The sequence below is a fragment of the Suricata suricatta genome, chromosome 11 (assembly GCF_006229205.1).
Source record: "Suricata suricatta isolate VVHF042 chromosome 11, meerkat_22Aug2017_6uvM2_HiC, whole genome shotgun sequence".
In the NCBI taxonomy this organism is placed as follows: Eukaryota; Metazoa; Chordata; class Mammalia; order Carnivora; family Herpestidae; genus Suricata; species Suricata suricatta.
Window position 1 is genome coordinate 96,489,324 of NC_043710.1, and position 22,565 is coordinate 96,511,888.

Here is a 22,565-nt window from a genome sequence, read left to right on the forward strand (position 1 = left end):
ATTGTCTAATTTACAGTTATTCTTAACACACACACATCAGGTAAATACCTTCATTTTATAAATGAAATAAGTCTTAAAGAGATAATTGTTCAAGCACTCAAAGAATATCTATGAAAATTAATCATGGGGCACCTGGGTGTCTCAGTCAGTTAAACATCTGACTCTTGATTTACATCTGATCTCACAGTTCATGAGTTCGAGCCCCACATTGGGCTCTACAATGACAGCCCAGAGCCAATTAGGGATTCACTGTCTGTCTCTCTGCCCCTCCTCCACTTGTTGTCTCTAAAAAATTGGCATCTTTCTTTAAAATCTTTAAAAAATTTAAAAAAGAAAATTAATCATATACCAGGCCTTCCACAAAACAAAACCTGACCCCAAATAATTTCCTCAGCAAGATAAATATGACAGTGAGAAATCACGACCCCCAAAAGACTATGATTACACTTCACTGAGCACTATGTCAAATCTCGGACACATCGGAGATGGTCGCTGGTGGAGCAGAGGAGCAGAAGATGGTAAGAGGCACTGAGAAAAGGCAGAGGAATGCTAGAAGTCCAGGAGCTCTTCTCCAAGCGGAGTCAGGGGCTTTCATTTCTGGGATCCTATACTGATGTCTTTAATCATAATTTAGTGTAAACGCGTATTTAATAGTCCCTCCAGCTACCAGACTGGTATCTCCACCAGACAGGGGCGGTGGCTGCGTCATTTACCAGTAAGTTCCCAGGGCCTAGATTAATGCTTAGCACATGTGAGGAATCAAGCAAATATTTTCCTCCCTTTTTTATTTACAAATGAGAAAACTAAAGTTCAACTCATCATCTTTGTTTCCCCAGGTCCCAAGCCAGATAAATTACAGCAGTAAGCCTATGTTTTCTGAATACAGACCCAGAATTCTGTTCACTATAGATGCTATTGCTAGTCAATATCTACATTATAAGTACTACACACCTGCTGGTTAATTACTTCCAATCGTGAGTCTTTCAAATGTGTCTTTAACCATTCTGTAGCTTGAGAAGAAGGGTCTATAAGGAATGGGCATACTCGACTCTAGTTTCAAAAAAAGAAAAAAATTGTAAGTTTTCATTAAATGTAAATAATTTCCTAAAAACTATACATCAGTTACTGAGGGAGTTTTTCTTTCAGGTTTTGGAGAATATAAATATACAACCATACGGAGGAAACAAAGGTGCAAGTTTTAGCTGCACACAGAGGCTGCATTAATAAACATATAGCTATCAGGAATATGAGAGAGTTAAATTCAACCTCAGTAAAAGGAGCACGATCCTGTGTTCTCCACAGTGATGAGGTGTGTATCAGCAACACAGCGAGGGAGAGCTCGCCCTGCCTGGTGCCGTCTGCACCTCTCTTTCTGGCTTTTAAAATATACAAATTATTCCCAAACTTTATCTAGTCTTTGGTTGAATAAACCATGAAGAGCTTAAAAGAGAAGAACAAACTAATCATAAAAGTAGTTCTGAAATAATTACCAGTATAACTGGTTATGTTTCAGACATTAATTCTTATATATAGTTAACACTATATAGAAAGAGCATCCTAGAAGAAAAAATTACATATCTTACAGATTAAGATGTAATAAACTAGGAACTCAATTCATTACTGAATACCCAGAACCAATCAGAAAGTTAGAAACCAGGGGAAATGCACTGAACACACAATGCCACTAGGCAGGTGAGAGTAAACCAATTATACAGAGAGGGTTAACTTAAATATATGTAAATATATAAATAAGTAACTTTGGTAAATTTAAAAGTAAATAATCATTGATTGTTACCTAGTAAATCCGATTTGAATAACAACTGGCCTACTTTATCTTAAATGCTCACATTTAGTTTAAGAAGGTAATGCAGTTGTGTGCTATTGGGATAAGCAAAGAAAAAAAATGGGGGCACCTGGGTGGCTCAGTCAGTTGAGTGTTAGACTTTGGCTCAGGTCATGATCTCACAGTTTGTGGGTTAGAGCCCCGCTACGGGCTCTGTGCTGATAGCACTGAGCCTGGAGCCTGCTTTGGATTCTGTGTCTCCCTCTCTCTCTCTCTGCCCCTCCCTCCCTCATGGTCTGTCTCTCTCCCTCTCTCTTTCTCTCAAAAATAAACATATAAAAAAAATATTTTTAAAGCAAAAAGAAAACAAAAATCCAAGTGAAATGAAGACTTCGAAGAACTCACAGGTTCTTTCAGGACTTACCAAGAACAAGGAGGGTGGGGACGATGTGCCCCAGGCACGAATAGCAGCTCTTACCAATGTTGTTTAAAAGTTCCAGGAAATGGTGATAATAAAGTACTGACTGACTTTAAAACAGCTTTGCTATTGTTTTAAAATTCCCTCTAAACCACACAGCCCAGTAGTGCATCTCCAGCTTGCAAGGTGGCCCCTGCTGTGTGATGGTCACCCAGCTCCATCATATATGTGTGCTGCTCCCGGCATATGTGGTGGTTAGTGAACATCCTCCTAAGTATCTTTTATGTGCTACGCCTAGGCTTTAGATCTGATTTTATGTATTCCATAGCCAACACATCACAAGTCAATGAGATTTTTGCCCAACCACAACAATTATTTTAAGTTAAAAAAAAAATCTTACCCATGATTTTAAACCAATGATCTGATGCAGTTAAAAAAAAAAAAAAAAAGATAACATTTCAAAAAATCATGTTTTTAGCACCAAAAATTAGCTTAACTTCAAAGAGTACTTACAGGTTTGTATTCATCTTATTTGTACTCCTCCAGAGAGATTTAGACAAATCTCTATGATATATCTTAGGTGTGCGATCCATAATTAAATGTAAATTCTATACACAACAAATTATAATAGGTCCCAAAATGTTCAACTTTCATTCATTCATGCACTCCTTCATCTACCATGTGGTGACTAACCGCTACGTAAGACGGTATGAAGGATACAGAAAGTAGTAAGATACATATCCTTACCCTGGATGACTTCACATCCCAGAAAGAAACAAAAACTGAAAATTCTATAATCAAGTGCACACAAGATTCTATGGTGGAGCAGAGAAACTGCTAGAAAGCAGTTCAAGTCACATGATCTTGTAAAATTTTATATGATCTTATAACTATGATATCTTATATCCCATGAGAAGATTTCACACACATGTGCTATCCAATCACAACCTTAAATGCAAGAGCTCACTCCAAATCTGGAATATTTTACAACTGACACAGAAGGTTGACCATAGTGGCCAACTCACCCCAACACAGTAACTAATGACTCCAGCAAATTCTTCCAAATGGTTGTTTTGTCATATAAATGTATCTAACAATCTGCAAAAAATGTGGCAATATTAAATACAAAGTAAATCTCACCTTGTTATTAAAATTTCACAATTTTCCCTATATTCATCATAAAAGATAATTCAGAATACAAAAGTAAATATTTACAATTACTATAATCAGGAAAAAACAATTACTGTGACAAATACATTTTTTCTAAATGCTCACCCCCCATTTCTCATGGAATAAAAAAAAAGAGTTTTACTTAAACTATATGTTTTTTAAATCTGCAAAAGAATGTTTTCTTGGATTGCTGACAAAGGAAGAGGTCATTAGAAAACTTTGGAGAAGTAACAACAAATAGAATAAAAAGCACATACTTATTATATAATGTAATGAATTTTTTTTATGTATACATTTACAGCAACAGATTTATAAAACTATTGAAGGAAAATGTTTTTAAAATAAGAGAACAAGCGAATCAAATTCTCAAAAAGTCAAAACTGTTGAATCTTTGGTCAGCAACTTCTCCCCTGGGAAGGCAGAAACATAACAAGCCAAATTCAGTCAGCTGGTAAACAGGTCTAACTGTCTAACCAAAGGAAACCCTGCAGGAGCGCAGGGCCCAGCATACAAATCCCGTGACCCGATGGTGTGTTGCCTAAAAAGGAGCATCACGTTCAAGCTATCTTTGGAGCTATGGAGTTACAGAGGTACAGAGAAGGGAGTATAAGCTACTGCTTTGGAAAAAACAAAACTATCTCTGACGGGGAAAAATATCTTCCAATCATGTTACATAAAAGAAAGGTAAACCAAAAGTTAGTGCTAAAAAATCATACTTCATTTGAAAAAATTATCAGTTTGTATACATTAGTTGGAATTTGATTTTCACATTCATTGCTAATAAGGTTGTAATAATTTAATGTTTAAGTAATGACTTTTGAGAAATATACATTATGTGAAAGAAAAATTTTCAGAAAATGCATATCTTCATCTCTAACTTATAACCCAAAACTTATCTCATCCTCAATTTGTATAACTTTGTTATACAATAAAAAATAAAATAAAAATGTAAAATAATATACTGTAGATAAGGGAATTATAACCAGGTGAATTGGGTTACTCCTAATTATTTCTATTACGATTAGGGAGTTCAGTTTAGAAATTTTTGTCATGAGAATAATACCACTTTGTATTTTTCTATTAAGCTAAAAAACATATTATACTGAAAACTGTAGATTCACCAACTGAATTATAAATGGACTTTCATTACCAAAATATCTTCACTTTGAGGTTACAAAAAAAAAAGAACTGTGAAAGCCTAAGAATTTGAACAAGGTACTTCCTGGGGTACGCTTCAGAAGGAATAATTCTAATGAAAAATTAAAATTGATTGATTACCTGTAAGATAACAAGAGCGTTTTCTATGGAAAGGTCATCTGACGGTAGGCCTTCACTTTTCCAAATTAGCTGCTCACTTTCAGTACAAAGAAATCTCCTTAGATCAAATTCTGAAAAGATATTAATATTTCACTATAGTGATCGTGTACTTGATAAAGGAAACGGAAGAAAACTATTTAAAATGCACTCAAACAAAAGTCCTAAGACGATCATTAATACTCAATCCATTCCTCCCACTTTAGCACCGAAAGCTAAGGGGGCCAGGGGGAGGGCAGTGGAGTTTAAAACCAGAAGTGCAAAAGAATGGAAGTCAAATTATATTTCTTCTATCTTTAATAAATGTTTCACAATTATAATTATTTGTGAAAACCACAAAATTCATAAGGAATATTGGAATTCCTATATCTCATTCTATACTATGAAAATATTATGAAAATTAATGTATTAAAATATTTAACTGCATTCATACATTATCAACAATAACCATGCTCTCAGTTTCATAGAGTGATTTTAGGAATATAAGAGCATTGTAACAAAACAATTCAGAGAACAACTGTAGAACTGAGCAAATCTAAAGTAGATTAGGTTTCTTTTAGCTTATAAAAATTTTTCCTCATTTAGTAAAAGTAAAATGTCAAAAACCAAAATATATATTTTTAGTATCTTGAAATTTCAAAACATGAATGACTATGTACAAACTTTCAAGACAAGCTGACTTGGTCCATTCTTCCAAACAGGTTTTTCTCAGGCCCTCAGGAGCAGCAGAAAGATACGTAATAAATGCAGCAGCTAGCTGAGCTCTCTTAGGGAGAGTAGCTAATTCCTCTGTTATCTCTGCAACCTGGACAAGAAAAGAGAGAGTGGGTGTTGGGGTAGGGGGGTATGGATATGTTGTAAAATGTGAAAAACATGACAGCTTCAATAATTAGAGTTTTGACTGTAGAAAAAAATCATTTACCAATTTAAAGTAATAACCCCTGTTGTGCATACAATTGTGAAAGTTTAAAAGTATCAACAAGATCTTAGACCCTGCTGAAATTTTTTACATGTATGAAATTTCAACATTATTTGTAAAGATGAACATATTTTGTCATTGAAAGTTCCTAATGATTTCTAGGAAGTAGAATTTTTATCCCAATTACAATTAAATACTGTGAATTAGCATCACTTTGTAAACTACAAATAAGTACAGAGAGTAATAGCAAGGGACAAAACAAAATCTTTAAAATGCATGGAGACTAGTTAAAACTACAGTGTGGCTGCAGCATAAACTTGAGCAGGAAAAGTAGCAATGCAGTAGTAGTGAAAAGAGAGGTAGACCGGATTTCCATGCACACAAAGGAGCTTCTACTGTAACCCACCCAGTAATGAACCACCAGAAGTGTTTAAACAGGGCAGAGAGGGATGTAACAAGACTGGGTTTATAAAGATTATTCAGCTGACAAATGAGGTACAAACCAATTTAAGGGTCAGATAGGAGAGGGACAAGTTAGAGGAGAATTTACGTAAAAAATAAGTAAAAGAACTGATATTAAAGACAGAAGACAAATTTATGGGATATCTGCAAGTGGATATGACAAGCAAACAAGGAAATATGAATAGACAGATTACTAGTAGTTAAACCCAATCATTAGTCAAAAAACTCCTAACAGGGGCACCTGGGTGGCTCAGTAGGTTGGTTAGGCATCAGACTTTGGCTCAGGACATGATCTCATGGCTTGTGACTTCAAGCTCCCCACTGGCTCTCTGCTGTCATCACCGAGCCTGGAGCCTGCTTTGGAGCCTCCAACCCCCTCTCTCTTTGCCCCTCCCCTGATCATGCTCTTTCTCTCTCTCAAAAATGAACATTAAAAAAAAAAAAACCTTTCAACAAACAAAAGTCCAAAACTTGAAAGCTTCACAGGTAAATCTACCGAACATTTAAGTAACAGTTTCTATTTTTCTCATATTATTCTAAATGAAATAAATCAGAGATACAGAAATACTGTAGGATTTCATTTATATGTGGCATCTAAAAAACAAATGAGTAAACAAGAAGCAGATTCACCCCATAAATATAGAGAACAAACTGATGGTTTAGGGGATGGACAGAATAGGTGAAGTGGGGTAGGACTCAGAGGGTTACGGAAGTTATGGAAGGAATAATTCATGAGAATTAATGGCACAGCACAAGGAATACAGTCACTAATACTGTGCTTGCACAGCTGCAAATGTGAACACAGCAGAATGTATAGAGCTGTTGAATTACTGTGCTGTACACCTGAAACTAACATAACACTGTAGGTCAATTCTACTCAAAAAATTTTTTTTAAACAAACAAACAAACAAATACAGACTGCTGATCTCAAAGTATTTCAAGAAAATAGAAGAGGAAGGAAAGCATCCAAATTCATTCTAGGAGGCCAGCATTACCCCGATATCAAAACCAGACAAAAACATAACAAACAAACAAACGATAAATAAAACTACAGACCATTATCTCTGATGAAAAAACATGCAAAAATTTTCAACAAAATATTAGCAAAACAAATTCAACAGTACAACTTAAAATAATTCCTTACCATGTTCAAATGGGATTTACTCCAGTAACACAGGAGTGTTTCAATATTTGAAAATCAATGTGATATATCACATTAACAAGAAGGGTAAAAGCTATAGGATCATCTCAATAGACACAGAAATATCATTTGACAAAATACAACACCCATTCCTGATAAAACACTCTCAACAAAGTGAGCTTGGAGAGAACAGACCTCAGAATAATTCAAGTCATTAATGAAAACACACAGCTGACATCATACACAAGGGTGAAAAAAATGAAAGCTTTTCCTATAAGTCCAGGAAGAAGACAAGGATTCCCACTCTCAACACAAGATTCAATATCGTATTAGAAGTCCTAGCCATAGCAATCAGACAAGAAAAAAAAGGATAAAAGTCATCCAAAATTATAAGGAAGAAGTAAAATTTGCACTATTTGCAGATGACATGATATTATACATAGAAAAGCCTAAAGACTCCACCAAAAAATTATTAAATCTGATAAATGAATTAAAAAATGTTGCAGGATACAAAATTAATGTACAGAAACCTGTTGTATTTCTATATACTAAAAATGAGGTAGCAAAAAGAAATCAAGAAAATAATCCCATTTACAATTATGCTAAAAAAAAACCCTAGAAATAAATTTAACCAAGGGAGAAAAGCCCTAAACTTAAGACACTGATGAAAGAAATTGAAGATGACACAAATGAAAAGATATACCATACTCATTAATTGGAAAAATTAATATCCTTGAAATGTCTATACTACCCAAAGCAATCTACAGATTCAGTGCCATCTCTATCAAAATACTAACAGCACCTTTCACAAACCTGAAACAAATAATCCTAAAACTGCTAAGGACCCAAAAAAGACCTTCAATCACTAAAACAAGCTTGAAAAAAACAAACCTGGGGATCTCACAATCCTAGACTTCATTGTATAACATTAAGCTATAGTAATCAAAACAGTATGATATTAGCACAATAGCACAATAAAATACACATAGATCAATAGAATAGAAGACACCAGAAATAAACCCATACGTATATCACCAATTAATTTATGACAGGGACAACTGGGTGGCTCAGTCAGTTAAGCATTTGACTTTAGCTCAGGTCATGATCTCGCAGTTCTCAGAGCTCAGCCTCACATTGGGTTCTGTGCTGACAGCTCAGAGCCTGGAGCCTGCTTTGGATTCTCAGTCTCCCTCTCTTTCTGCCCCTCTCCCACTCATGTTCCCTCTCACTCACTCTCGCTCTCACTCTGTCTCTCTTTCAAAATATAAACAAACATTAGAAAAAAATTTTTTTAATTTATGACAAAGGAGGCAAGAATATACAATGGGTAAAACACAGTCTCTTCAACAAATGGTGCTGGGGAAAGTGAACAGCTAAACTCAAAAGAATAAAACTGGACCACTTTCTAACATCATACACAAAAAGAAACTCAAAGTGCATTAAAGACCTAAATGTGAAACATAAAACTATAAAACTCCTAGAAGAAAACAGGCACTGATCTCTTGAATGTCACCCATACCAACATTTTGCTAGATAGGTTTCCTCAGGTGAGGGAAACAAAAGCAAAAATAAACTAATGGCACTACATGAAACTAAACTGCTTTTACACAGCAAGGAATCCACCAACAAAAGAAAAAGACTGAATGGGAGAACATATCAGCAAATGACATCCAAAATACCTAAAGAATCCATAAAACTCAACACCAATGAATCCTAATGATCCAATTTAAAAATGGGCAGAGGACCTAAATAGACATTTTTCCCAAAAAGACATCCAGATGGCCAATAAACACATGAAAAGATGCTCAACATCACTCATCATCAGGGAAATGCAAATCAAAACCACATGAGATCTAATCTCACACCTGTTAGAATGGCTAGTATCAAAAGGCCAAGAAGTACCAACCATTGGCAATGTAAAAAGAAAGGAACCCTCTTACACTGCTGGTGGGAAAATATATGGTGCAGTCATTGTGGAGAACAGTACGGAGGTTCCTCAAAAAATTAAGAGAAATACCACAGAGTCCAATAATCCCACTTTTTTCCCTTGGTACTTACCCAAGGGAAAAAAACCCACTAATTTACAAGATAAATGCATCCCTATGTTCAATGCAGCATTATACACAGTAGCCAAAATATGGAAGCAACCTAAATGTCTATCAATAGACGAATAAAGAAGACAAATAGAGGGGCATCTGGGTGGCTCAGTCGTTTGAGCATCTGACCTTGACTCAGGTCATGATCTCACAGTTCATGGGTTTGCGCCCTGTTTTGGGCTCTGGGCTGACAGCTCAGAGCCTGGATACTGCTTCAGATTCTGTGTCTCCCTCTTTCACTGCCCCTCCCCTGCTCATGCTCTGTTTCTTCTCTCAAAAATAAGTAAACATTAAAAAAAGAAGAAGAATAACATATAAAGAAGAGATCAAAGATGGCAGTGGAGTAGGAGGACCCCAGGCTTATCTTGCCCCTCAAACATAACTAGAAAACTATCAATTCATCCTAAATACTCAAAATCAACATGAAGACTAACAGAACAACTCAACAACCAAAAGGAGAGAAGAAGCCACAGTGAAGGAAGTAACAAGTGTGGAGATGTGGTTCGGGGGAGAAATGGATTGCAGGTACTGTGGACAGGAGGGAGCCATGGTCACAGAGAAGGGCGAGGCGAGAAAAGCACACACAGGGGAACATATAAGGAGAATGATTCCAGAAAGCCATCAGCTTGGAAAACAAGAGGGACTGATTTTCATGAATTCTTGCCACCAGCAAGGCTTAAAGCCTGTAGTTTTAAAGGTCAGAGCACTTGGCTGGGATACAGCCCATAGGAGTTACCTGGGGAACTACCTGGGGAGAAGGCAGGCAAAGAACCTGGAGGCAGACAGCATGGAAACTGATTTGAGAAATGCCCCGGGCACATGCGGCTGCAGCTTTCCTGTGCAGCCACATTCTGGGAGACAATTCTCCCTCCCAGGGGACACAGATGCCAGCAGCTGTCATTTCCCTCCCCTGCCCCTCAGCATCAACAGAGAGCCACCTTCAGTAAACAGCACAGCACCCCCACTGGCTGCCTAACCTGCTTACACCAGATCCCACACCCCTGCCCTCTGCCAGTGCTACCCTCCTCAGTCAGGTTTGCCTCAATCCCAGTGTGGGCAACCCCCTCCTCAGAAGACGAGAAGAAACCCCACACCATGTCTCCAAACCAGAGAGCTCTGTAGAACTTCAGTTCTGGTGGAAGTGATGACAGGTCTCACTTCACAAGCAGACAAGAACAAACATCATTAAAACTCACCCCATTGAGCCAGGGAAAAAACACTGCCCACAGCACGCCAGGAGAGCATCTGTAGACGACTGGCCTGAAGGACAGAGCAACTAAAACACAACAGCAGAGCACACAGCACACACTAGAGACAGTCCCTAAACTGGCAGACCCTGGGCACGACATGACCCTTTCTTCATAAGGCCATTACTTTCAAGAGGAGGAGACATAACTGGCTTTTCTGACACATAGAATAAGTCAGAGACTCAAACAAAATACCAAGATGGAGGAATTTATCCCACATGAAAGAACAAGATAAGGCCACAGCCAGAGATCTAACTCAAACAGACAAAAGTAACATGCCTGATGGAGAATTTAAAGCAACAATCATAAGGATAGTCACTGGGCTTGAAAGAAGAAAAGAAGAAATCAGGGAGACCATTACCACAGAGGTAAGAGAGTTAAAAAAGAATCAGAGATGAAGAATGCAATAAATGAGACTATATACAGGCTTCATGCAACAAACAGGCTGGAAGAAGCAGAGGAATGAATTAATGACCTAGAAGATGAAATAATGTTAAAAAATGAAGCTGAACAAAAGAAATAAGAATTATGGAACACGAAAATACACTTAGGGAACTCAGTGACTCCATCAAATATAATGACACTCATAGGAGTCCCAGGAGAGAGAAGGGGGAAGAAAATTTATTTCAAGAAATAATAGAAAATTTCCCTAATCTGAGAAGAAAACAGACACTCAGATCCAGGAGGCACAGAGATCTCCCATTAAAATCAACAAAAGCAGGCCAACACCAAAACATGTTCTAATTAAATTTGCAAACTATGGGGGTAAAGAAAAAAATCATAAAAGCAGCAAGACAAAAGAAGTCCTTAATTTACAAGGGAAGACCCAAAAGGCTAGCTGGAGGTTCTCAACAGAAACTGGGCAAGCCAGAAGGGAGGTGGACAATATATTCAAAGTGCTGAATGGGGAAAATTCACAGCCAAAAATACTCTGTCCAGCAAGGCTATCTTTCAGAATTGAAGCAGAGATAGTCTTCCAGACAAAGAAAAACTAAAGGAGGTCATGACCACTAAACCAACCCTATAAGAAATATTAAAGGGGACTCTTTGAGTGGGAAGGAAAGACCAAAAGTGACAAAGACAACAAAGGAACAGAAAAATCTCCAGATACAATGAGAAAACAATAATAAAATGGTAATTACTCTAAATGTAAATGGACTAAATACTCCAATCAAAGACATAGGGTGTAAGAATGGATTAAAAAAAAAAAAAAAAGACTCATCTATATGCTGCCTACAAGAGACTCACTTTAGACCTAAAGACACCTGCAGATGGGAAGTAAGGATGTGGAGAAATATTTATCACACAAATGGACATCAGTACAAAGTCAGACTAGCAATACTTACGTCAGACAAATTACACTTTTTTGATCTTGTATTGTTTTTAGCCTGCACTGGCCTCATGGACTGACTTTGAATGTATTCTCTCTATTCCATTATTTTTAAGATTTTGATAAAGACTGTCATCAATTTTTTTCAAATATTTGGTAGAATTCACCAATGAAACCGTGTGGTCTTGGATATTTCTGTGCTGGGAGATTTCTGATTCCTAATTCAAGTTTCATTATTCTTATTTGTTTTTATTTTTATTTTTATTTTTTGGAAAAACTGGTCATTGCTTTCAATGTTATGTTATTATTTATTCAAGTCACTATTTTATTTATTTCTGATTTTTCTGTTATTTCCTTCCTCTACTAAATTTCAGCTAATTTTCTTCTTTTTCTAATTTCTTGTTGTATAATGTTGTTTACTTGAACTGTTGTCTTACACAAGCATTTATAGTGTAAATTTCGCTCTGATATCTACTTCGGCTGCATCTCCTCAGTTTTGGAATACTGGGTTTTGTTTTTATTTATTTTTTTTTTTTGCTTTGACACATATTTTGATTTGTCAATTGACTTATTTAGTCCACTACTTGCACAGCAGTGTACCATTTGATACTTACATATTAAATATTTAATATTTACACTGTAGATTTGTCAGCTTTGTTTTGTTTTTGATCTTTAGTTTTGTCCAATTGTGGTTGGAAAATATACTTGGTAGAATTTCAGTCTTCTTAAATTTATAATATTTTTTACATCTCTTTTTATGTGATTTAACCAGGGGCATTCTTCTGTATGTACTTGAAGAAAAGTTGTATTCTATTTTTCATGGATGGAATGTTTTATATGTAACTTTTAGAACTATATATTCTGAAGTATGCTCCAAGTTAAAAATGTTCTTGTTGAAAAAAATCAACTGAGGGAACTCACTTGAAACAAAGCACATGGAGAGGGGAGGTGGGCAGGGGCACGGGGGAAACTGGTGAGGGGGACTGAGAGTGCACTCGTCATGACAAGCACTGAGTGATGATGTAAGGAACTGCTGAATCGCTGTATTGTATTCCTGAAACTAATGTAACACTGTATGTTAACTCAAATTAAAATTAAAAACTTACTATAAAAAAAGAGAATGGATAAAGAAGATACACATACACACAAACACACACACAATGGAGTATAACTCAGCCATAAAAAAGAATGGAGAAATTCTTTAAAAAGGAATGAACTCTTCCCATTTGTAATAACATGGATGGAGCTAATGGGGATTATGCTAAGAGAAATAACTCGGACCAAGAAAACAAATTCCATATGATTTCACTTACATGTAGAATCTAAAAAACAAATGAACAAACATACCAACAAAAACCAAAAACAGAGTTGTGACTACACAGAACTGGGGGTTCCCAGACATGAGGGGGGTAGGAGGGTGGGTGAAATAGGTGGAGGGGAATAAGAGGTACCAATTCCCAGCTAGAGAATAAGTCAGTCATGGAGATATGACATACGACTTAGGAAATGCAGTCGGTAAGACCGTAGTAACTTTGTGTGGTGACAGATGGTAACTAGACATTGTGGTGAGCATTTTGTAATGTACATAAATACTGAACCATTATGTTGAACACCTGAAACCAATATAATATTGTACATCAACTGTAACTCAGTAAAAAAATAACTACAAATAAAATGAAAATGAAGCCTAGACCTAACAAAACCACCACCCAACAACTCAGCAGTCTAGAAATAGAGACTGGTCAGCACCATGGCACAGGGGACATTACTGGGACTAGATGAGACAAGTCCGGAACAGGTGCAGGAGAAAGGGAGTGCTGGAAGGGCGTGCTGAGGCACTCCTGAGCACAGGAGGGGAGTCCAGTCAGAGAGGGATCTAACGGGTTCAAGAAAAACAAACCAATCAACCAAAAAAAAGAGAAAACACTTTAACAAAGTCAAAATAACAGACTATGTGTAGAAGAAGTGAATGGCCAGCACTGTCAAATCCCAAGCTTGCTGTCCTGAAGGCAAAGTTCAGCGTAATCTCTGGAGAGAACTACTTTTCCCTCAAGTCTTTTTCACCCATGCCTTTCCCTCCGCAACATATGCAACTAAGAGAGGAATAGGTCCAAACCTATTGGTCCAAACCTTTGGACACTGTCCAAAACCCACACATACAAACATTCTGCCTAAAAGTGGGCTCACACAATGGCCGTTAATATCCCAGCCCAGTGGGAGGTTGAGGCATAGGTCTCCCCCTTCTTCTTTGTGTAACAAATACATTACAGATTTTTCTGTGTTTTAAAGGAAGCCTCTTTCTGACCTCCGTCTCCCTCAAACGCACCTGCGCGTTCCATCTTTTGTGCTCGTGGTCAAGCTGATTGATCAGCGCTTCTGCGGCTTTAATGGTTTCCTGCGCTCTGCTCACTTCGGCTTCCAGCTTGGTGGCCTCTGAAGTCCTGCTCTGAAATCTAGGAAAACATGAAAATTTAACTAAAGGCAAAGGGAATTAAGAGACATTTGACTACATTATCCTTAAATAGTAAAGTGGGCTTTTATATGAGAATTTAATTAGTGACAATAGAGCTAATGTTTGTGTTGGAAGCATCATTCACATGAACCAGGAGACCTGATGCGCAGGCTCACAGGGGGCCATGGTGTCTGGCTGCTTGTGGGCAAGTCTCTCCATGTGACGTTCAAGGCCCTGTCAGAAGACTGACCCAACCTGTCTCCTCAGTTGTACATCATTCGAGGCCAGTCCAGCAACACTACATGTCAATCTCTGAAGAAATTCTACTCTCAGGACATACCCTGTCCTCTGTCTGCTTCTTCAGGGTGACCCATGTGCCTAGAATATGTTCCAGCCCCTTTCTTATCCCTACCTCACCCCCTCATTCTAACTCCTTCAGATATCTACCTCACGAAAATATAAATAGAATTTTAAAACTCATTTCAAAAATCTAATCCATTACATATATTTTCTACCTACATGCCGATTTGTCCAAGTTTATTATTATTGCCATTTTATTTTCCTTAAGAAATACTTATACAGATTTACTATTTTATTAAATATAACAGTACTATTCCAGCTCATTATCTAATCAGCCCTTCAACAAGTACGTAAGTACTTACAAAATGCCTGGGATTGTGCTAAATATGAAAAAACAGGGGGCATCTGGGTGGCTCAGTCGGTTAACTATCCAACTCTTGATTTGGGCTCAGGTCACGATCTCACTGTTTGTGAGACTGAGTCCAACAGAGGACTCTGCACTGAGAGCACAGAGTCTGCTTGGGATTCTCTCTCTCCGTGGCTCTGTGCCCCTCTCCCAGCTAGCACCCATGCACTCTCTCTCTCTCAAAATAAAGATTTTAAAAAACAAAACAACAAGCAGTAATAAAAAAGCATGTCATGTCTCAAGTAACCCTCGAAACAATAGCTCAAAATAAATAAATAAATGATTCTAATTTTACAAAGATGAAGACTTAGCTCCAAACAGATTATTTCACACATTTCATCAATAATCAGGAGATCGAAAATTCATACATGTGTGCCTAATAATAAGTTCCATGCAACTAACAGTACATTTTATCATCTATGTGCTCTATATACCTTCTTCTACACACACGGCTAGCTAGAACTGAGTTTTCCACTATGGTAGCCACTAGTCACATGTGGCTACTTAAATTTAAATTACTAAAAGTAAACAAAATTTCAAATTCAATTCCTCATTCTAATTACCAACATTTCAAGTGCTAGTGGCAAGTGCAGATTACAGAACATATCCATCACCTCATGCGGCTCCACACGGTAGAGCATCACTCTAGCCCTGGGAACAGACATACGCGCTCTCTCACCTCAACAACTCATCCTACGGACATGGTTGCTATAGATGTTAGCTCTATTAAGCTAACCTGCACGTTTCTACAGAAGCTGTATTAAAATGGCAATGTCTCAATTTTGTCAAATTAGAATTTAAAAGGTGATAAAGGTGTTAGATCATACTTATTTTTCAACTACTCATTTCTTTGTAACTATCAGAAAAGAAGCCTGTCATTCACAACCGAGAGTCAGTTAAGTCATAAGGACCAAGTAAATGGTTATTAACCAGCATTAATTTCTTATAATAACTCTAAAAATGGAAAATGCCATTGTGTTTTGCTTAAAATTAAAACTTAATTCTGAAGGTTTTTAAAATAACCCTTCCAGAATATTGGTAGTATGATGCAGTGATTAAGAACAGCTACTTTACAGAGTTCAAAAAATCCACAATCTAATGCTAGCTTTGTTATTTACTCATTGCTCCACGCAAATAAGCTCGTCTGCAAAATGAAACTTTGTCTGAAGTTCTAAAAAATGATAAGTATGTAAAGTGCCTAGAACAATGCCTGACCCCATACAAGTGACTAATAAATGGAATCAAAACATTGCTACCACATGCTAACTACTCAATAAATATTTGACGATCAGTTGAATACGAAGCACTAATGCTGAGCATATGAAACTGAAAGGAGTAGTTATTTGTCTTATAATTCTCTATAACTAGAAGAAAGTGAAGTTTCTTTCCTATAACTCTAACATAAAAAAAAATAGATACTGAAAACACTGGATTTATAGGTTTGAGGCTTCTTTTTATTTTCCCCTCTGTAAGTTAAAATATATAGCTATAAATAGAGATCATCGTTTCCTGTATAGAGAAAAACTAGCTTGCAATCTGATAAATTTCTTTCTTGGTGGAATAATTTGTATTTCTTCCAGAAAAAGAGAAGCAAAACGTAACACACCACTTTAAAAAAAAAAAAAAAGCATGCAATGGGGCGCCTGGGTGGCTCCAGTCCGGTGAGTGTCCAACTCTTGATTTCACCTCAGGTCACGATCTCAGAGTTTGTGAGTCTGAGCCCCACACTGGGCTCTGTGCTGAGAGTTTGAACTCTGATTAGAATTCTGTCTCTCCCTCTCTTTCTCTCATTCCCCTGCTCTTTCTCTCTCTCTCAAAAAAATAAAGTGTAAAAACTTTTCAAAAGTGCATGCATTTAGAAAAGTTTTAGTCTTGGGATGCCTGGGTGGCTCAGTCAGTTGACCATCCAACATGGCTCAGGTCATGATCTCGAAGTTTGTGGACTCAAGCCCGTCATCCAGCTCTGTGCTGACAGCTCAGAGCCTGGAGCTGCTTTGGATTCTATGTCCTCTCTCTCTGCCCCTCCCCTGCTCATGCTCTGTCTCTCTCTTTCTCTCTCAAAAATATTTAAAAATTTTTTATTTTATTTTGAGAGAGAGAGAGAAACAGAGTGTGAGCAGGTAAAGGGCAGAGAAAAAGGGAGACATAGATTCTGAAGCAGGTTCCAGGCTCCAAGCTGTCAGCACAGAGCCTGATGGGGGGTCGAACCCACAAACCATGAGATCATGACCTGAGCCAAAGTCAGACACTTAACCAACTGAACCACCCAGGTGTCCCCCATATCCTCCAGTTTTTCAATCTTCAAAATTTTTAGAGGAAAACTGTCCCACATTTGTTATGATCCCCACACCAATATCTTCTATCCTACACTCAAAAGTAATGAGACCAGAGGTACAGGAGAAATTTTATGATTAATAATATTCATAAATGGCCCTGAAATTTAAGTACAATTTTGCATAAAGGAATATTTTTCTCAACACTATACAGCAAAACGTTAAAAGGAGACCATGTTTTACATACGATTATGCAGCCTCAAGAGATCACGGAATAGAAGGTCTTACAGCATCATGCAAAATAAAAGAGCCTGACACCCTCAGTCTGGAGCCTGGAGACACACCAACACCAAGGCCAAGGTGGAGCACGAACTCACGACCTTCGTCCCGCTCGTTGGACTCCCCAGTGCTCCGCGCTGTCTACAGTGACTGCTCCACAAATGGAGACTCCAAATATGTTTGCTCTTACCAAAAACTTAAAAAAAAAAATAAATAACACCGTCTACATTATTGCATATGCTTCTGCATTTTAGAGTGAAAATCACAAAAAGAAATGAAAATAATAATTGTAACTCAGATTTTCAAAACTGAAAAATCAGTTGAGGTATATTCTCAAATACCCAAAACAAAAATTTTTTTTTCAAAACACATTTTAAATCTAACTTACTTCTCTTTGAGTTCTGATACTTTCTGGCCAACAGAATTTAGAAGTTCCTCTAGTTTCCTTTTTCTGTCTTCAGTTTTCTTCAAATTTCTAAAACAAATCAATTTTATAAAATTTATTTGATTTTACAATTGACAATAGCAGAAATAACACCTTTATACCCCTTCTAAAGCCCTACCAAAATGAAACCAAAGGGAATAAAAAAAAGATATACAGATGAAGAGCATGAAAGAGAAAAGTATTGCAGTGGAATAGTTTCAATATATAAAGTGTGAAGACCCATCCAGAGACATGACTTGCCTCCTCCCGTCAGAAACACCCACCGTATCTGGGAGGTTACCCTCGGACAACCGGGACACGCTGCTACACTCTCCGGGGCAGCTGTGCTTTGCACAATCAAACACAGACTGCAAGGGGTCACACCCCCAGCGTATCAGATTCTGTGAAGTCTGGGAGCTCAAAAATGTACACTCTTCACAAGTTTCTAGGAGACATGGATGCTACTAGTGCAGGGACCACACTTTGACAACTACTAACATAGAATAAGGCCTTCAAAATTGTGACACTAAGCCACTTCTCCCCCAGTATTATGAAACCAGCCCAATTACTGACAGGACAGAACAGCAGAACACAGATAATTTTAGACATGCAAGACCGCAAAACAGTTTTTAGCCAATATACCCTTTCTAAAGTGCAGAATGTGTCCTAGAAAAATGAAGGACTAAACTAAGAAAGACAAGGACCCCTAACAAGAGAACACTATCAGAAAAGAGATCAAAAGAAACAGCCAGAATCACAGTGAAGAGAGGTCTCCACAAGTGGGAGCAGCCGGGGGAAGAACTGGTCCATGAGGGACAGGGGGACAAAAGACTCCAGAAGAGATAAAACTAAGAAAAAATATGTAAAACACATAGATTCCAAAAATGTTTGAGGGTCTGAGATAAAGATTGTGGATAAATACGTGATATGAAACAGAAAAAAAAACAATTTAAAAAAGAAGAAACTATTAAGAACAAAAGATGTATAAGAAAGGAACTATACCCATAAAATATGATATGTCTCAGCTGTGAAAAATATTTATATACACAAAACAACATAAACATTTAACATTATTAATTAAACAAAAATCCGTGGCACACTAACACAAAAGGTTAACATAATTATACTAAGAAAATTAAGATGTTCAAACTGCTACAATTCTCCTGGTACAGAAAAATAGATGATATCAAAAACTCATCATTCAAGAACATAACATGTCTCTTAATTCTGATTTAGAACAAATGCTAGGGGCGCCTGGGTGGCTCAGTCGGTTAAGCCTCCGACTTCGGCTCAGGTCAGATCTCACGTTCGTGGGTTCGAGCCCCGTGTCAGGCTCTGTGCTGACAGCTCAGAGCCTGGAGCCTGCTTCTGGTTCTGTGTCTCCTTCTCTCTCTGCCCCTCCCCCTCTCATGCTCTGTCTCTCTCTGTGTCAAAAATAAATAAAACATTAAAAAAAAATTTAGAACAAATGCTAGCATTTGACAAAATACAGCATCCTTTCTTGATTAAAAAAAAAACCCTCAAGAAAGTAGGGTTTTATCAAGATCATAAAAGCCATACACGAAAGACTCAACCACTAATATCATCCTCAATGGGAAAAAACTGAGAGCTTTCCTCCTAATGTCTGGAACAAGACAGGGATGTCCACTCTCGCCGCTGTTATTCAACATACTATTGGACGTCTGAGCCTCAGCAATCAGACAACACAAAGGAATAAAAGGCATCCATATTGGCCAGGAGGAGGTCAAACTTTCACTCTTCACAGATGACATGATACTCTATCTGAAAAACCCAAAAAACCCTACCAAAAAACTACTAGAACTGATTCATGAAATTAGCAAAGTCACAGGATATAAAATCAATGAACAGAAATCAGTTGCATTCCTATACACCAACAATGAAGCAACAGAAAAAGGAATCAAGGAACCTATCCCATTCACAACTGCACTGAAAACCATAAAATACCTAGGAATAAACCTAATCAAAGAGGTGAAAAATCTATACACCGAAAACTATAGAAAGCTTATGAAAGAAATTGAAGAAGACACACAATAATGGAAAAATATTCCATGTTTCTGGATAGGAAGAATACTGTTAAAATGTTAATATTACCCAAAGCAATCCCTATCAAAATAGCACCAGCATTCTTCACAGAGCTGTAACAAACAATCCTAAAAATTTGTATAAACGAGAAAAGACCATGAATAGCAAAAGTAATGTTGAAAATGAAAACCAAAGCAGTAGGCATTACAATCCCAGACTTCAAGCTGTATTACAAAGCTGTAATCATCAAGACAGTATGGTGCTGGCACAAAAACAGACACTCAGATCAATGGAACACAATAGAGAACTCACAAACATTAAGGCCAACTAATCATTGACACTGGAAAGAATATCCGATGGAAAAAAGACAGTCTCTTCGGCAAATGGTATTGGGAAAACTGGACAGAGATATGCAGAAGAATGAACTTGAATCACTTTCTTACACCATACACAAAATCTCAAAATGGATGTAACACCTAAATGTAAGACAGGAAGCCATCAGAATTCTAAAGGAGAAAGCAGGCAAAAACCTCTTTGACCTCAGCAAGAGCAACTTCTTACATCTCCGGAGGCAAGAGAAACAAAAGCAAAAATGGAACTATTGGAACCTCATTAAAATAAAAAGCTTCTGCACAGCGAAGGAAACAATTAGCAAAACTATAAGGCAACCTATGGAATGGGAGAAGATATTTGCAAATGACATATCAAATAAAGGGTTAGGATCTAAAATCTATAGGGAACTTATCAAACTCAACACCCAAAAAACAATCCAGTGAAGAAATAGACAAAAGACATGAAGAGACACTTCTCCAAAGAAGACATCCAGATGGCCAACAGACACATGAAATGATGCTCAACATCACTGTCAGAAAAACACAAATCAAAACCACAAAGAGATACCACCTCACACCTGTCAGAATGGCTAACGTTAACAATTCAGTAAACAGATGTTGGCAAGGATGCGGAGACAGAGGATCTCTTTGGCACTGCTGGTGGAAATGCAAACTGGTGCAGCCACTCTGGAAAACAGTATGTAGGTTCCTCAAAAAATTAAAAATTGAAGTGCCCTATGACCCTGCAATTGCACTACTAGGTATTTATCCAAGGGATACAGATATGCTGTCTCAAAGGGGCATGTGTACCCCAATGTTTATAGCAGCACTATCAACAATAGCCAAAGTATGGAAAGAGTTCAAATGCCCATTGATGGATGGATAAAGAAGATGTGGTGTATATATGTACAATGGAGTATTACTCCGCAATCAAAAAGAATGAAATCTTGCCATTTGCAACTATGTGGATGGGACTAGAAGGTATTATGCTAAATGAAATTAGTTAGAAAAAGACAAGTATCACAGGACTTCACTCATATGAGGAATTTAAGATACAAAACAGATGCACATAAGGGAAGGAAAGCAAAAATAATAAAAAAAAAAAAAGAGGGGGCCAAAACATAAAAGAGACTCTTAAATATGTAGAACAAACAGAGGGTTCCTGGAGAGGTTGTGGGAGGGGGGATGGACTAAATGGGTGAGGGGCTTAAGGAATCTACTCCTGAAAGCACTGTAGCATAACATAACTTGGCTGTAAATTAAAAAATAAATAAGTTTAAACCAAAAAAATGCTGATATAGGAACAAGAGCCAATTAAAATTTTAAGCCCCATAGTAAATGGTTAAATTGTCCCCCTATCCACACAGAGCATGTTCTGAACAATACATATGACACAATTCCTAGAACTTAGAAGAAGAAAACAAAAAGCCCTGAATTTCCAAAACCTACTTCTTGTATGTTAGTATTACTCCTTCACAAACCCGAGCTCTCTGCAGGAGAACCTCTCCCAACAACACACAAGGGAGAGAGAACAAGGGAGTGGGTCCTGCCCTCCATCCGCCTCTAACTGCATTCTTTTGGCCTTTTTAATATTTAATTTTATTTATTGACCCATGTTATATGTTTTAATGTTGTCAGCTGCTTTTTTAGATGTAAACAAGAAATGAAACGTAAATATATCTGAATAATTAAGGCATTAAACTGATGTAAATAAACATGAAACTTCCATATATCTTATACTTCACTTACAATTCTAATCCTGCTTGTTCGGCTTCCAGAGGCTGAATCCGCTCCAAGACGTGGGAATACTGGACGTTTGCTTTAACCCACGCGGCCAAAGGTGCCGCTGCAGTGCTGGCACGCTTAGCGTTCTGAAAAAGCCATCACGAGTTATCCCGTGCCCAGATTTAATTTCAGATAAAAGCAAAGTTAATTCTAGTCTATTGTATTTAGGCATTTATTTAATCATGTATCCCTCAAAATGAAGTTTTTGGTTTATAGCTAAAATAACAGTAAATTGTTAATTTCATTAAGATAATCTTGGGGTGCCTGGGTGGCTCAGTTGGTTGAGTGTCCGGCTTCAGCTCAGGTCATGATCTCACGGTTCATGGGTTCGAACCCCGCATCAGGCTCTGTGCTGACAGCTAGCTCAGCGCCTGGAGCCTGCTTCAGATTC

General features: G+C 37.4%; 1 protein-coding gene across 2 annotated transcripts in view; it reads right to left on the reverse strand.

Annotated features, from left to right (window-relative positions):
* The window catches only part of DYNC2H1 (dynein cytoplasmic 2 heavy chain 1), a 312,370-nt gene that overhangs the window by 177,817 nt on the left and 111,988 nt on the right, over positions 1–22,565 (reverse strand). The window contains exons 59-65 of one of the 2 annotated variants that reach the window (XM_029956591.1): positions 22,139–22,260; positions 17,979–18,065; positions 14,207–14,333; positions 5,349–5,490; positions 4,650–4,759; positions 2,602–2,622; positions 952–1,050 (exon numbers count right to left, since the gene is read on the reverse strand). In XM_029956591.1, coding sequence (XP_029812451.1) covers positions 952–1,050; positions 2,602–2,622; positions 4,650–4,759; positions 5,349–5,490; positions 14,207–14,333; positions 17,979–18,065; positions 22,139–22,260 — 708 coding nt within the window. The remainder of the gene's footprint in view (positions 1–951; positions 1,051–2,601; positions 2,623–4,649; positions 4,760–5,348; positions 5,491–14,206; positions 14,334–17,978; positions 18,066–22,138; positions 22,261–22,565) is intronic. The other variant, XM_029956592.1, reaches the window with a different exon arrangement.